This window comes from Sycon ciliatum, chromosome 7 (assembly GCF_964019385.1).
Source record: "Sycon ciliatum chromosome 7, ocSycCili1.1, whole genome shotgun sequence".
Taxonomy (NCBI): Eukaryota; Metazoa; Porifera; class Calcarea; order Leucosolenida; family Sycettidae; genus Sycon; species Sycon ciliatum.
In genome coordinates this window covers 27,489,645-27,506,621 of record NC_088649.1, presented here as the reverse complement: position 1 = coordinate 27,506,621, position 16,977 = coordinate 27,489,645, and the positions used below count along the sequence as shown (strand labels likewise).

General features: G+C 49.6%; 2 protein-coding genes across 2 annotated transcripts; one reads left to right on the top strand and one right to left on the bottom strand.

The window, feature by feature from the left end:
• Window positions 1-1,859: 1,859 nt before the first annotated feature.
• Window positions 1,860-7,273, bottom strand: LOC135821771 (uncharacterized). Its single transcript, XM_065334769.1, has 7 exons — window positions 6,403-7,273; window positions 5,580-6,225; window positions 5,147-5,391; window positions 4,416-4,933; window positions 4,042-4,186; window positions 3,208-3,881; window positions 1,860-3,016 (listed from the first exon to the last, which is right to left on the bottom strand). The coding sequence occupies exons 1-7, from the start codon at window positions 6,827-6,829 to the stop codon at window positions 2,255-2,257; spliced, it is 3,417 nt and encodes a 1,138-aa protein (XP_065190841.1). The 5' UTR covers window positions 6,830-7,273; the 3' UTR covers window positions 1,860-2,254.
• Window positions 7,274-11,872: 4,599 nt separating this feature from the next.
• LOC135821770 (uncharacterized) lies at window positions 11,873-16,801 on the top strand. Its single transcript, XM_065334767.1, has 2 exons — window positions 11,873-11,891; window positions 12,135-16,801. Exons 1-2 carry the CDS (start codon window positions 11,873-11,875, stop codon window positions 16,799-16,801), a joined length of 4,686 nt encoding a protein of 1,561 aa, XP_065190839.1.
• Window positions 16,802-16,977: the final 176 nt, after the last annotated feature.

Genomic DNA, 16,977 nt, shown 5'->3' with positions numbered 1-16,977 from the left:
CAGCGGTCTGCGGACGTTATGCCATCCTGGTAGCGAAAGTCTTCTCAAAGACTGGTATAGACGGAGTATTGGAATTCCTCTCCTGTACGTTCTCTCACGATACCCTTCACAACGATCAAGTCATGGTTGGTGGGGATTGGCAAGATGATCTTGCTGATGAGCTACATAAACCTAAGCGAGTACATTTCCCACGCAGAAAAGTGGACGTTTACGGCAAGGACGATGTATGGAGTGCTGATCTCGTAGAAATGCAGCCCTTTAGCGAATATAACGAAGGAATTAGATATATTCTCAATGTTATAGACATATACACGAAGTATGCTTGGAGTGTGCCACTTAAGAGCAAAACCGGGGATAGTGTTGTCTCAGCCTTTAAAACCATCACAACCAATCGGAAACCTAAGCTACTATGGGTGGACCATGGCTCGGAATTTTATAACAAAACGTTCAAGGAGTGGTTGAAGAAAAACGACATTCACATGTACAGTACAGAGAATGAAGGAAAAGCCGTCGTCGTTGAACGTTTCAACAGAACGCTAAAATCTCGTATGTGGAAGCACTTCACCGCTCGCTCGACCAACGTCTACATCGATGTGCTGCAAAAACTTGTCGACAACTACAACAATAGTAAACACCGTACAATTGGGATGACCCCCATGGAAGCCTCCCTAGGGAAACCGATTGAGCAACTGTATGAGCCCATTGCGGATGAGCCTGTCTTTCAAGTCGGAGATAAAGTTCGCATTACAGTGGAAAAAAGAATGTTTGCGAAGGGATACACACCCAACTGGACCGAAGAGGTATTTGTGATTCGTAAGGTTCTCCCCACTTATCCGGTCACCTACAAAGTGAAAGACCTTGCCGATGAACCCATCACAGGAAGCTTCTACAAACAGCAGCTCATGAAGACTGCGCAAGCTACATTTCGAATCGATAAGGTGTTGAAAAGACGTAAGGGTAGTTTGCTGGTCAAGTGGAAGGGATACCCCGAAAAGTTCAACCAATGGGTATCGCAGAAAGAAATGAGGTATATTTCCAAGGATAGTAGTAGAGGGAAACGATGATGCAGTGCACAATGCAGACTACTGCAAGAAATCTGCTTTCTGCTGTTATTGCTGATCGACTGGCAGAACAAGGTCATGTAGACCTACCACAATGTGTATCGTCGCCGGAGTCGAAACCATCTCGGCTTTCTAGAGTTTTGGTACGAGTGTGTCGCTTAGTCAGGCGCAGTGGATCGAGATTTCAGGTGCTGATGCAGCAACTGTGTTTCAACTCCAGAACGGGTCGTACGCAATTTCTTACATTTGCAAAAGAACTATTTAAAAACGGTATCAGCCATGTTAAAATTGTGGCCCTGTACTTATTCAGCAGCGAGTTAGCGAACATCTGTATGGAGAATTCAACGGAACTGGGATTGCACTATGTACATCATGTCATGACCTGGCACTTAGATTACATGACCACCAATGTTTCGCCCTGGTTGGCGGAAAAAGGAGGTTGGCAAAGTTTTGAAAACACCCTTACACACGACTTCAACTGGTCAAATCGCTCAGTATGGACTCATCCCCGTTCAGCCTTTTTGGCCATAATTTTGCTCATACTAATGGTTGAATGGATGTGAGGAAAAATTCCCGGTACAGTAAGATCAAGATGGACTCCTCAAGCAATGACACCCCATCAGCCGAGCCATCAACTGCGAGCAACAGCGGAACCTATCAGAAAGTGAAGGGGCGTTTGAATAAAGTTAAACTTACTCAACAACTACTCCTGCTTGCACCAGTGCTGTTCGGAGCCAGCAATGTGGTGGCAGAGAAATCCACTCAAACCTCACCAGCCGAAAGAACAAGCATCATAACTACATTCATACTGGCCATCATATGGACTTTAATCTCATTTTTATGTCATCATTGTGAGCATAAATTTACGCAAGTATATAAGCATTTTCTCAAGCTGGGGAAATATATGCCCGCAGATACTGAACTTGATCAATTTGATGATATATGGACTATGCTGCGCACACACTGCAAACCAAAGTTTGTAGGGTAATATTTGATGATGCGATGAAGATTATTATACCGCACAATGCACTATATCCTGCAATATGATTGAGGCACAAGCCTGAAATATTAAACAAAAATGTATATTGTTGGAGCCAGCTCCACATGTCAAGAAAGGAGGAATATTAGACAGAAGAATGGCGGGAAGTTTTGCATGAAAATGATGAAACATGTTCAATGTGGGGTTCTGCCCATTAAATGTCCTTGTGACCATAGGCAAGTGTGGCCATGCCATCATCCAGTATGTACCGCTTGCAGTCGAATGGAGACAATGCCACCTTGGTGGTTACCTCCTCATACACTGTGTGGCAATGTGATCGGAGACCCGTCATAGGCCTGGAAGACACACGATGACTGAGCAGTGCATCTACATAGTCCTTGTGGGTGATGGTATTTGCCAGGACTGCCTTTCGCACACCCTTGGCCCGTTTGGCCGATTCCTGTCCGATGTAGGAGTACATCTTCGATCTTAGACCTACAAACTCCACCATGGATTTCCCACCAAGCTCATCTTTGAATTTGCCAACCACTTTCTTATTGGCAGAAGTGTACTGAGGATGGTCAGTGGGAAAGTTGCTGGTGTCATACAGAGACAGATCCATCTCTGCATAAACATCACCGGTGGTTATGTGCACAATAACAGAGTCGGTGTCGGTGTACAACAGCCGGATTCTGCTACCGTACTGCTCCTTCAGCACATCGTAGTAGAAGGAGTACATGTGCAACTTTGACAGGTCTAGTATCGACATACCCACATAGACCGGCTTGTTGAGCTTGATCTCAGTGTGCTGCTTTTCTATTCCGACAAGCCCGTTCGGGAAAATGTCGTGCCGCACATATGTAGGCTTGCTCACTGCCCTCAGTACCTGCTCCTCACTTTCTTCCCGCAAGAGATCGATGCGTGTTCGATTACGAACGTTCTCCATCGTCTTGCCAAAGACTGAGTTGTTCATCAGCTGCAGCACACAAACAGGCAAACATGACACATGAGAATCATATCATGCCATTCCTTCACATCAGCATATTTTCAATTAGCATACTCCACGTCACACTTGCACCATACATGCAACAACAACAACAAAAACAACAACAACAACAACAACCAACAACAACAACATACAAGACTGCACACAACGGTTGCATTTACCTTGTAAAAGCTCTTCTCAAAGTCGGTTGTAGCCCTCGTGCAAAGTGCAGTGTTCAGATTGATGTAGGGAGCCATCCAGGCACTCTGCTGAAATCCCAACACCTTGTGAACAGCGGTCACCACCATGCCCAGACGCGAATACAGCTGCAGTGTACGGTAGTGTAACACATACTTGGACTTGGGTAGGAGACTGGGTGTCAACTTGACTCCATCTACGGCTGACACTTTGAGCTCCTCCACAAGTGCTTTCTGGTATGGTGATAGCTTATCTGAGAATGCTCTCATCACTTCCGGTGCAAGTGGATAATCATTGAAGTAGTGGTGCAGCGAAGAGGGTACCTCAAGATCACACTCCACAATGAACCCAGTGCTCGAATCTACAGGTTGTGCCAGTATCTCGGACAGGTTCTTGTCACACCAGGCAAACTCAGATGTCGGCATACTCTGGCACATAGCCCAGCCATACAGGTTGTTGGCATCAAGGTATAGCAGGTATGATGTGGGCTCGGCAGGATTGTACTGATCCATCGTTGGGTTGTTGGCCTTGCCGTACCGCTGCGACGCCATTGAGATGCCCCCACGTAGACCAGCTTCGACAAACAGATGCATGTCTACATCCGTGAGCAGCTGCAGTTCAATCTGGGTGAACCGTAGTAGAGCATCCCATGCATATCCTACATAACACCATGCAACACACCAGAACACAAACACGAAAGTCAATACACCATGCAAAAAGTATAAAAATACACCGACAAGAAAGCACAAGAATACTAACAGAGAACACCATCTAAAGGAGAGAATACATTGGACAACAACAAAGACTGATGAACATACCTGGGAGAGTAAGGTAATGAGCTGGATCCAACCCATACGTCTTGTATGCCGTCTTGCGGAAATGCTCAAAGACATCTGCTAGAAGATAGACATCTGTTTGCAAATAGAGGTCATGATAGGCCTCCATTGTACTGCACTCAAATGTCTGCAAAACAAAAAAAAAAAACAAAAACAAAAAACAGCAACGCACACACGCATGCACACATCCATACACACAAGCATCCACATATCCACAGATAGAGAGCAATGAGTACAAAAAAATGAGTAGAGCACATCACAACAGCATTCAAAAGTCATAAGTAGAGCACAATAATGCAAAAAGCATGGCATCAGGGAAATTCCGAGGGTCAATACAGAAGGCACAAGCTGCTTACCTGCCATACGTTCTGAGCATGGGCATAGTCGGCATCACTGATACCTTCTCCAGTCAAACTAGACTCAAATGCTGATTTAGGTGGCAGCTGTGTCTCATCAAACCGAGCAAAGGAGTCCATGTACTCGTAGGGGTAGACACCCTTACGCCGGAGAAGGTCATGATGGGCTAATGTACGAGTAAGCTTGAAGGCATCTTCCGGGGTGTTGCTCACCAACGAGTCCAGAGAGGAGTTCAAGAAGGCCATGGAGTCAATGAAGCGGTACTGACGCCACTTGAATGAAATATATTTCTCCATGTTGTTGGCGATGACACTGATCTCACCAACCTTCTTAATCCGCTTACGCTGGTTAGAGTCCTCGTACTCCACCTCTTCAACCTCGGTCATACCAATGTGGGCGATGAGGTGGTGGGCATCGTACCCTTTCAGGTTGTGAAACACAACCGGAATGATCTGGCGATCTGGGTAGATACTTAGCTGAATATTACACTGGTAGTGTGCAGCACCACGGTAGTCGCCTGTGCAGATATTCAGAAAGAGGGGAATACACAAACATAGTAAACATCTACAGTGAAGGTGATACCACAGACAATACAATTCAATACACCGTGATAAAACACATATGCAAACAGCTACAAAGACATGAAAATGCACTATATACATCATGCGCATATCTACACACAACTGCAAAGCACATGAACAAGAATAAACAAAAAAATTATAATACTTACCAGTGAGATGATCATGATCACGAACACGATCTTCTCCAAGTACTGCGTCACATATCCAGCAGTTGACTGCGTTCTGAAACTCAAGCTCCAGTTCTGCTGTCATGCGAATTGGCTTGGTATCAGCCAAATCCTCCTGGATACTGCCTTCCAACTCTTTGAGACTGTCGAAAAAGTTGTGAATGGTATTCTCACTGCAGTCGTCAAACTCACCACGGACTTCACCGTTGGATCGGATGGCAGCATATCTACAAGAGCATAAAAGAAGAGGGAAAGTAAGAATAAGTGATTTTGAAAAAATGGAATCACACAAAATGCACATACTACAACACGAACACCTAATTTGTGAACAAGACAAGAAGGAATAACAGCAAGCACTGTGCAGGTATGAGTACAGCAAACATTAGTCAAAAACAACACCAACAACAAAACATACCTGATGCTGCATGGTACATGACGTGCTGTGCGTACAGTGCTGCTGCCATGCTGTTCCTCCATCGGCTCAATGATGGCCTCCGTATCAGCGTAAATGATATATGGAGCCACCATCCTGTGCTTCAAATTTGTATATTTGAGGATGCTGTCCTTTGCTGTGGGCATGACTACTGGCACGGGCTTCATCACCTGACATCTCTCGCTGTGATGCTGCAGGGAGTCTGCTGTTTTGTGTGCGGAGAGGCATCGGAAGCAGTAGTGTGTGGCGTGCCTGTTCTTATTCTCACATGCACGACTGAAGTTTTTTATCCATGTGAAGTGGTTGTCATGTAGAAGCAGGTTGATGGGAGTCTCCTGTCGCTCGCTGAGATAGAGTGGGTACAGATTCGACTCGTAGCCAAACACATTGATTGCAAGACCATTCTGTAACTCCACTTTGGGTACATCACGGAGCGTTGCAGGGAACATTACATCATCGAACCGCAGCTCATCAACGTACTGGGTGTACCTGGATACACGCTGTGGGTTGTTGTCGATGGGATGCATCGCTGACAATAACGCCCACATCAAACACCTGTCATCGTTGTTCTTTACGTTAATGATGGCCTTCTTTTTTTCTAATTTGGGCGGGATATCAGCTGCACCACCTACAGTACACCACAAAAATACAACGAAAGCTTTGCTCAGAGTAACACCACATCACAACTACACCCTCTCGACAATCACGAAAAACTGTACATCTAGTACAAAACAATACATCTACAACTTTCCACAAGAAATTCGACAGGCTTCGAACAAACACTGCCGGATGAACAGAAACTCACCTCGAAGAGGAGTGTACTTTGCTGTCGACACATCCAGCTGTCTCACTCGAGAAACGGTCCAGTTGGATCCGTTCTGCACCCACTTATCAATAAGACCAGTGATCCTCGCCACCATCGTCTTGACTGCACTATCAATATCCCCTTCGCTGAGGATCCGAGCCGGTCTACTTCTAAAAAACGGGACGGCAGACGTACTACCCGTGGCCGACTCTCGTGTCATCTCCACCCTCAAAACTAAAACCACCTTGAACGGGTGAGACTGAAGCTCCTCGAGGAGAACCTGTCTGAGCTCGTCATGATGGCTGCTGAAAAAGACGAGAGGATCAGTGCCTGAACCTGGCAAAGAAAACTTTTTCAAAAAACCTCGCACGGCACTCGAGGTGGGCTGTTTGGGCTGCCTGGATCGTTTTGCACTTGGCTCCGCCATCGTCACGTCACCTCCAGCACTGCCTACAACATACTGAGGAAAAATCTCCCCGTACAGCGTATATGAGGTCGGCTATCACACTACAATGAAACGTGTACTACAGTACACCTTGTGTTGTACTGCGTCTTTTCCGCAGGGCCACTGAAGGTCGCACGATCCGCGTGCTTATGCGCGCATGCGCAATATGTCACTGCACATCTACGATGTGCAAATCAGGGAGTAGTACGTATTCGCACGCTCCGCGTGCGTATGCGCGCATGCGCAATATGTCACTGCATGCAATGCACATCTACGATGTGCGAATCAGGGAGTAGTACGTATTTTACTACTCCCTGGTACGAATGCACCGAACGTGCACAAGTGCACGTTCGCCACGGAAAAGAACATGATGACATTTATGGCATGGCAGGGGTCAAAGGTCAAACTCTGGGGGGGTCCCGGGGCCAGACCCAGCACGACCGACACAGTGTGCCTTATTTGGCCCAAAGGTCAAAGGTCAAAAAGTGGGCCAGAACCTGCCCCGCACTTACTACTCTGGATAGCTGGATGTGTATAGTAGTGCTTGCTCCATCTCCGGACAGCTAGCTGTTTCGACCCCGTGAGGGCTCATCATACTAACCTTTTTGCATCAATCTTCATGTCAAAGTCCTTCATAAAATCCCCATCTCTCTCTTTCTAATTTTGCATGCTTCACCCTTCACTTCCTTTCTTTGTCTTTTAGTGATGGCTTGGACAATTCACTTGTCCAGGCGATAAGGCAGTCTCTCTCTCTCTGCCTCTCTCTTGTCTTTGCATGCTTTACCCTGACTCACATGTACTATTTCTTTCCTTTATTGGTCATGCAGTGATAGCTTGGACAATTCATTCGTCCAGGCAATAATGCAGCCTCTCTCTCGCTCTCTTTGAGAATGCGGTAGAGTACGCATATGAGACCAGAAGTGTGCACGTGCGTACATGCCAGAAGTGGGTGCTGTAAGTGGGTGCAGTAACGGAACGCGACTCCAACTGAACAACGACCGAACCCCAACCAGGCACAACCACTGCCAATCCAGGTGAATACAGGGATACAGATAATAATTATAGCATTACCAAATTATAGTAGAACGAACGTTGCAGTCCAAGAGAAATCTGAAGAAGATCGAAAGGAACTCGCCACCTACTACCTACCGGAATATTTGCATCTCCGGAACTAACTCAGGTCCACGTGCTCATGCACGAGGTCACAGGAAACATGCATAAGACAGTTGGACAAAGCAGCAAGTACTATGGCTGTACTAAAGAGATAAAGACGTCATATGTAGAACCAGCAGCAGAATGATCCGCACATAGCATGTACAGTAGCATACAGCTCGCAAGCATCAGCATGACTCATGAGTCAGACTAAGCATGCACACGCTAACTCTTGATGCAAGACACAAAGGCCAAGGGAACCAGCACCAATGCAATACAACAGAAACATGTAAGCACCCCAACATGGTGAAGATAGCTAACCCAATGCTAAATAAATATCATTGTCATAAAGCCATAGTTCCAGTTCAGTGCACAGCATCATAAATAAGTACATCACAATGTGATATGAAAATAACTCTCAGTGTTACCCTGGCTCGGCATGAGCAATATTATTCAAGATGCAGGGTTAACGTTCTTGGGTGCTTTCTTGGCATCCTTCTCGGCCTTCCTTGTTTTGCGGCAAGTGGGGCAGTACCATTTGCGCTTTGGTATTCCCTTCATCCGCAAGCAGACGACATGGAATGTCTTGACAGGGCACTCAACACCAGCACGCGTCACTGTCTCTGAATCTGTCACTTGGTTGCAGAAGCAATGCCCAGTCTGAGGCACGTGCTGGCCTGCATGTTCACTTGATGCTGCATGTCCTGCAGCGATTTCAAAGCCTTTGCTGAAGAACTTGCCAACTAACTCTGGCAGCACAGTCAGTTTGAAAAAGTCAGAGACTTTAGAAATGGCACGCGAAATGAAATCAGTATCCGGCAAGATGCGAGAAATGACAAGACCCGTATGAGAATACACAATGAAATCGCAATACGCAGCTTGGCACAGAAACATTTGAGCCTGCACTTGATAATAGTATGCATGATCTTTCTTCAAAAAGAAAGAACCATCAGCTTTTCGACCAAGGCAGAAGCCTGACTTCTCGGTTGCATCGTCGAAGGAACTGTCACAGCAGCTGTAGGGACACTTAACCTCCACTACACCGTTGTCACAGCAAGCACAAGACACAACACCATCTGGGCTGGCACCAAGGTAAGGATAGTCGCTATGGACCACAAGACCACTGTCACAAAGCTGAAATGCCTTATGCTTCTTGATCACATGTACCTTGTAGGCATCCCTGGCAATTTGCTCATGTTCACATCCCCACGTTGTTGCTTTGGATGTAAACTTCATACTCTGTGGGTAGCAAATTGCCTTCACCAGTGATACCGAAGGTTGATGGGCGTCACTGTGGGAAGTGGCTTTAAACTTTGAGGAAGTGATGCGACCCGCACAGCACATAAACGACAAGTCTGACTTTGCTTGCTCGCGCGTTGCTCGTTTCATTGCCATGCACTCATCTGGTGTCACAGAAATTGTCGAGAACACTGCATCACATCGGTCAAGCAAGTCAGTGTAATTGGCTGAGACCATCGACTCCTCATACAAGTTGGACAGTGGTGCAGGAATATCAGATGGTAGCTTTGAAACATATGCATCTGCGTAACTTGGCACGATGGACAGCAGGGCTGGCATTGCCACCTCGGACAATTTGCTGTAAAATCCATCCAGTTCTGACGTTGTTGGTGCACTGGCCGAAATAACAGGAGGAGATGTTGGGCTGGGTAAAGCAGCAGACGACTTGGATGTCTTTGACTTCTTGCTGGGGGAGGTGAAATCCATATAAGCTATTCTCTTGTAGTCAACTGACTTAATGGACGGTGGCAACCACACACATCATCTTGATGTGCAGGCGTTGTCAGACACAAATTTAGTGTGCGATTCCAAGGCAAACAATAAAGCAGGATGTGGGCGCATGCTTCACCCAGCCCCGCTTTGCAGGTGCAGTGGGCGCAAATAATAGTGCCATTGTGTTCTGCAGCTATCCACGGTGTCAGAGGGTCGCTGCTGACTGACTGGGAGTGTCTCACCTTTGCTTTCACAGCTCTCTTTTCATGATCCGATGTCGCCTCGTACGCACTCACATCTCCCAGCCACCCTGCCACCAAGAACTTGTGACCGTCGAGACTTTTATATGCCTTCAGTTCTTCCTTCGTTACCGGGCTAGGGGCTGTAATCAAGTAATTGTACAAGTCCGGATATTCGACTAGAGGCAGCAAGTCTGACAAATGATCACCTTGATGGCCACTGATGCAGTGCGGGTCTTTCGCTCCGTTGGCCATCAAATTTAGCTTTTCGTCGTACCTTTTCTTTGCAGCCTCATCCAACTTCTTGTACTCTGATGAAAACTCCACTACCTCGCTTTGCTCGCCATCCATTACTAACTGCTGCCTTCTTCTTCTCGTCTCGAATCTCTTCCGCCCAAACTCAGTGGTTTGACCGTTTGTACTTTCAAACTCAAAACTCTCAGCTGCTCTCTTTTGCCACTCAGTGACTCTGCAGCCCCCTTGGCCGCGCGATCCGTGACGTCATTGGATATGGTCTATATGAGGTCGGCTATCACACTTGTATAATAACACGTGTACTAGTAGATCTACACCTTGTGTTGCACTGCGTCTTTTCCACACACATAGGACCACTGTCACACGCTCCGCGTGCTTATGCACGCGTGCGCAATTATGTCACTGCATGCAATGCACATCTATGATGTGCAAATCAGGGAGTAGTAGATCTACGTATTTTACTACTCCCTGGTGCAATGAATGCACCGAACGTGCACAAGTGCACGTTCGTCACGGAAAAGAACATGATGACATTTATGGCATGGCAGGGCCAAAGGTCAAACCCTAGGGGGGTCCCGGCCGGGGCCAGACCAAGCGCGCCCGATACAGTGTGCCTTATTTAACCCAAAGGTCAAAGGTCAAAAACCCTGGGGGTGTCCCGGGGCCAGACCAAACACGACCGATACAGTGTGCCTTATTTGGCCCAAAGGTCAAAGGTCAAAAAGTGTGCCAGAACCTGCCCCGCACTTACTACTGCAGTGAACTGTATTCCAGGCGTGATTTGAGCAGCAAACTGACATTGCCGTGAAGTATGCGGTGTACGAGAAGCCGCAACTTGCAATCTGCCCGCTCGACAGCCTGTTGATGGAGGAATCTCGGTGCCTGTTTGTTTGTAGATCTACGTGTCCGATGGAGTAGGTCCTTGTCAGTCAAAGGGTGTATGGTTAGTGTTGACGTTGTGCTGCAAGATGTGCTTGTTGCAGGTGTGGTGGGGAGGTTTGGCGGTGGATGTCCCACGCTAGTAGGACTTGTTTAACAAGGAGTCGTGAGCTAAGGGTGGGGAGCTTTGCATGATGGGAGGAGGGAACTGTGGTGAACTGGTGCAAAGAGGGTAATCCGAAGGCAGATGCGTATAGCACGGCATCATATTTAAACAAAACGGTTCTGCGCTCCGGCTCTCCGCCTTCTCCGCGAACACAAGAAAACTCGAGGAAAACAAACAAATTCAAGAAGCAAGAATGACAAGAAAGGCAGAAAGTATGAGAACATTATATTGTTATAAGCCAGCAAAATTTACCCCAGATCTCCAGTTTCAATTTCCAAACAACCCAGTGTCGCGGCGACATTGTCGCGCGATTTGTATCATGTTTGTGCCTGTTCTTGTTTCAGTACAAAACGCTAGTTCCATGCCCACGTTCCCGTGCTTTGTATGACTTGTTCTGGCCCACGTATGCATGACTGTATATGTACTTGTCAAGGCACGTGCATGCAGCACAGTTTGGCGCGCTTTTGCGAATGTGTTTTTCTTCTCCCACGGTGGTGGGTTATGCTGCGTTTCTTGGACACGAGTGGTTTTCAGTTTTGTTGTTCTCTAGTATTATTCTGGAAAGAGCGATTACCAGATTACTACAGACTCCTTCGTCCTATGATGTGTGCCACCTGTAGAGGTGAGATCGGACTTGTGACCTGTGTTTATAAATCGAGAGATTGGGAATTCTAATCTTTCGACATGGTGCTTTAGTGACCAGAGATTTTCCTTAGTTTATTTAGTAAATTCCGACCAGAGTGATGGAGACTAGCCCAGCTCGTAAAGTGTAGGGCAAACACGAAGCGACGACTCACACACCTTCGCCACAATTTAACCCGGGAGCTTGCCAAAGACGCTCCATCACCACACTACCTGCTACGAGATTGGCAGCAGGCTGAACGCCTTGCAGCTGAAATCAATGCCACACAGGCTAGAATCCGCGATCTGACCGAACAGGCGACTTCCTCGGATGTTGAGGACCGCCTGGAGCAACTCGACAAGTGGGAGTTCGACTTCGACGATGACCTGGAAGTCCTGAGGGACGCACGTACCGTTCTACAGAGGGAGAACCCGTCCGGACTCGCCACAGCAGATGCGGAACTGGAGGCAATCGCCAACTCGAGTCGGTCCAGTGCCCCACAACCCTCCCCCACGACGTCCCCAGCCGCTGCCTTGACCAGCGAATCCTTCAGCCCATCAGCAGTGGTGGTCCACTCCAAGGGTCCACCTTCCGCTCCTGCGAGCTCTCCTGTGACTGCTGTTGGTCCTGTCCATGCTACTGGCTCTCCAGCCACTCCAGTCGTCCCGTCTCCGAATGTTCGCTTCCGCATTCCCATGACACCCGATCCCGTATCAGATACAGACAGTGACTCCGACTGGTCCAGTTCCAGTTCCGCCGGCACTCGGTCTTCTGGCGGGACATCTCGTAAACCGAAGCGATCACCCTCTTCCAGGGTGCCTGGTACCTCAGTGCGAACTGGGGGTAGTGCCGCCACGAGTGCCACTCCTCCTCCATCATCTGCCAAACCAGCAGTGACAGCAATTCACTTGCCGAAGCTGACCGTGCCCACCTTCAGTGGTGACACACTTTCCTGGCCCGCATTCTGGGACATGTTTTCTGCGTCTGTAGACGCCCAGCCACTTCCGGATGTGTCCAAGTTCACATATCTGCGCACAGCATTAAGCGGTCCACCGAACCGCTTGATTGCAGGCTTAGCGGTCACGAACGACAACTATCCCATCGCCCTGCAAGCCCTAAGGGAGGAGTATGGGAAGCCGGACGTCATCGTCACCAAGCTCTACCGACACCTGCAACAACTCCCTCCATCGTCCTCCCAATTGGCGTCTATCAAGGTCACGCAGGAGACCGTTCACAACCTCCTCAGACAGCTGGAGGCACAGGGCGAGAACCTCCGTGGTCAGAACCTGGTCAGCCAGCAGATCCTGTCGAAGTTCCCCCTCGAGGTGACCACCAAGCTGGAGGAGTGGCGTCCTCTTTCTGAAGCCTCAATGGTGTGGGATGTCAAGACACTGATGCAGGCTCTCAAACGGTACGTCACCCTGCATGAGCGTGCCCAACAACGCTCCAGCTTTTCCGACCACCCGATGACCGCTGTATCTGATCATGTTGCTAGCGGAAGTGCTCTATTGGTGTCAGCAGCGCAACAGCAAACAACCTCGCCGGCCCCTTCACAGCTGCGTCACTCAAGTGCATCACAAAAGCCCTCTGGATTTCGCTCACCCTGCGTCTACTGCGGTGGTAACCACGGTCATGATGACTGTCTGGCGTACGGCACAGAGCAAACCCGCAAGGCCCAGCTTCTCAAGACACAACGCTGCTTCCGGTGTCTTGGCAAAGGTCATCAAGCTGCTGCTTGCACTCGGGCACGGACATGCCGCCACTGTCAGATCACCAACCGCCACCACGCGTCTATTTGTCCAACACTGTTCGCTAGCCAGCATACCACTCAAGCTGCTGTCCACAACCCTCCCCTGGGTAGTCAGCAGCCAGAGCACGCTTCAGATCCTCCGGGAAGCTCCACCACTGTAGCTTCCGGTCACGGTGTCTCTACTGCTAACGTCTACCTGCAGACGGCCAAGGTGACACTCCACAATGGCGGGCAATCACTTTCCGCTCGTGTACTTCTTGACAGCGGCAGTCAACGTACCTTTCTCACAAGTTCCGCCGCGGAGTCACTTGGACTTCCTGTTCGGTGTACGGAGTATCTGCACGTGTCCACATTTGCCAGTAGTGGGCCGCAGCGACTACAGGCCAATGTTGTCGACTTCGAGCTGGCACTGCAAGATGGCTCCCTGCTCCCTCTGACAGCCCATGTTCTGCCAAAAATCACCGACCCTGTCCATCGCAGTGCGATTCCTGATCAAGACCGACAGTTCCTGCAGTCGCTATCTTCTAGTCTGGCTGACAACCTTCCAGACACATCTGAGAAGGCATCCGTTGACCTGTTAATCGGCACGGATTACTTCTGGAGCATTATTCAACAGGACCGGATCGTGTTGCCGTCGGGTCTGTTGCTCCTCCCATCGCGTCTGGGTTACATCCTTACTGGCTGCTGTGCTCCGTCACATGATGACTCCAGCCAAACATCCACACTGCTGTGTCACACCGCTGTACGCCTTGCCTCCCATCAGCTCCAAGTAATGGATTCCACGCCGCGGTCGACACTCACACCCAATCTGACCGAGATGTGGAATTTGGATCGGATTGGCATCCACGACTGCCCCGCCGTCACTGCTGATGACCTGGCGCTCCGCCATTTCCAGGACCACATCCAGTTCACTGGTGGCCGGTGCGAAGTGGCCTGGCCATGGAAATCGGAACCACCTGACCTGCCAACCAACTATGGCCTCGCATTTGGCCGGTTGTCTACGTTGTGCCGTCGCTTAGCCAATGATTCCGACCTCCGACAGCAGTACGACACGGTCATCCAATCGCAAGTTGACCTGGGGATCATCGAGCCTGTCGCGAACCCACCGCCTACGGGCACGCCACAGCACTATTTGCCCCATCAGCCAGTTATAACGCCGTCGAAACAGACCACGAAGCTACGCATTGTCTACGATGCCTCGGCGAAGACAACGAAGCAGTCGAAAAGCCTGAACGAATGCATGCACCGGGGCCCTATCCGTCTGCCCAACCTCTGTGGTATGCTCCTGCGCTTTCGGTGCTACAACGTTGCCATTGTTGCTGACATCGAGAAGGCGTTTCTTCAACTGCGTATCCGGAAGGAAGACCGCGATGTGACACGTTTTCTCTGGCTCAGGGATGCTACGAATCCTCACCTGACCAAGGACAACCTTGCGGTTTACCGGTTCTGCAGAATGCCCTTTGCTGTAATTGCTAGCCCATTTCTATTGGAAGCCACAATACGCCATCACCTACAGCGCCACCCGTCGCCATTGTCTGAAACGATTGCCAGGAATATCTACGTCGACAACGTTGTCATTGGCGTCCGGACCGATGAAGAAGCATTGCCCGTCCACGACCAGGCCAAGAGTATCTTTGCCGAGGCGTCAATGAACTTACGTGAATGGACCAGCAGCTCGGCCGTGGTTCGTGCCGCTCTCCCTGAAGATGATCTTCTCACCTCTCGTCGCACCAAGGTTCTCGGTCTCCTCTGGGATACACATGCCGATGTTCTTACCATCCCAGAGAGTAAGATGCTGCGGTGTCCGTCTCAGCCTGTCACCAAGCGCACTATCCTGAGCGGTCTCTCTAGCCTGTATGACCCGCTTGGCCTGCTACTACCCATCACTCTTCAGGCCCGACTCCTCCTGAGAGAATTATGGCAAGTTCAGCTCGATTGGGACTCGCCGCTACCAGCACATCTGGCCGACAGGTGGGCAGCTATCTCGACTATGATGTCAACCGCTACGTCACTACCTGTCCCTCGACTCTGTGGTCCGGTTGCCACCGCGACAGATGTTCAACTACACATCTTCACAGACGCATCAGCCGAGGTATATGCTGCTGTTGCGTATTTACGGATCTCCGTTGGTGAGGTGCATCACAGCGGACTCATCTACAGCAAGTTGCGCTTGGCTCCGATGCCCAAACTCGATGCAGGCGGCACTGCTTCGTTGACCATCCCGCGTCTGGAGTTACTTGGTGTGACAATCGGTGCTCGACTATCCCGATTTCTCCATGACCAACTTCATCTGCCGATCTCGTCCACAACGTTATGGACGGACTCCAAGTGTGTTCTCCACTGGCTGGTCTCCCGACGTGACCTGTCAACCTTTGTCCAGAACCGAATTAGGGTGTTGCGCTCCCACACGTCAATCTCGTACTGCTATGTACCAACCTTGGATAACCCAGCCGACTTGGCGACACGCCCTCAGACAATGGAGCAACTCACAGCTAGCACACTCTGGTGGAAGGGTCCACGCTGGCTTCTTAAGGAGCCTTCCCAGTGGCCACAGAAACTAGTCGTCACACCTGACGTTATGGAACTTGCTGCTACTGAGGTTCGTGGACCGAAGGTGTTGCATGGTGCCACGCTAATCGCCACAGCATTCCCCCAGTCACGGCCTGCCATCGCCACCACTATCTGTGACCGGGTGTCATCGCTAGAGCGACCTATTCGCATCAGCTTCTACGTCTGTAACTTCATCCAGCAGCGGCTCTGGTCCCGTTTGTTGCCGGTCAGTCAGTCTCGCCTACGAACCACTCACTCCCTCCTCTGTTCATTGCTGACCGCTCTAGCCTCATCTTCGCATCTCAATGCGGCCTCTCGGCGTCTCATTCTAGCTGTACTCATTCGGATGGCTCAGCTTGAATGCTTTGCTGATGTGTTCCAGAGCTTCGCAACCAACAACCATTGCCCCATCCGCGGACAACTTGGCGTCGCCATTGATGATCACGGCCTACTACATTGTCATGGGCGACTTGCATTGGCTGGTCATCCGGCCCTGGCTCTCTTACCAGCTACTCACCGGCTTACCCGACTCGTCATCACTGACGTTCACTGCCGCCTCTTGCATGCCGGCACAGCCCATACGCTAGCCCATTTGCGACTCAACTTCTAGGTGCCGCAGGGCCGCCGAGCGGTTCGGTCCATCCTCCGAAATTGCACCGTTTGCCGCAGGCATGAAGGACCACCGTACAAGCTGCCGTCCCCTCCAGCCCTACCGAAGGAATGAGTGGTTCCAGCAGCCCCATTCGAGTATGTTGGCCTCGATTATTTTGGTCCGATACTGGTGAA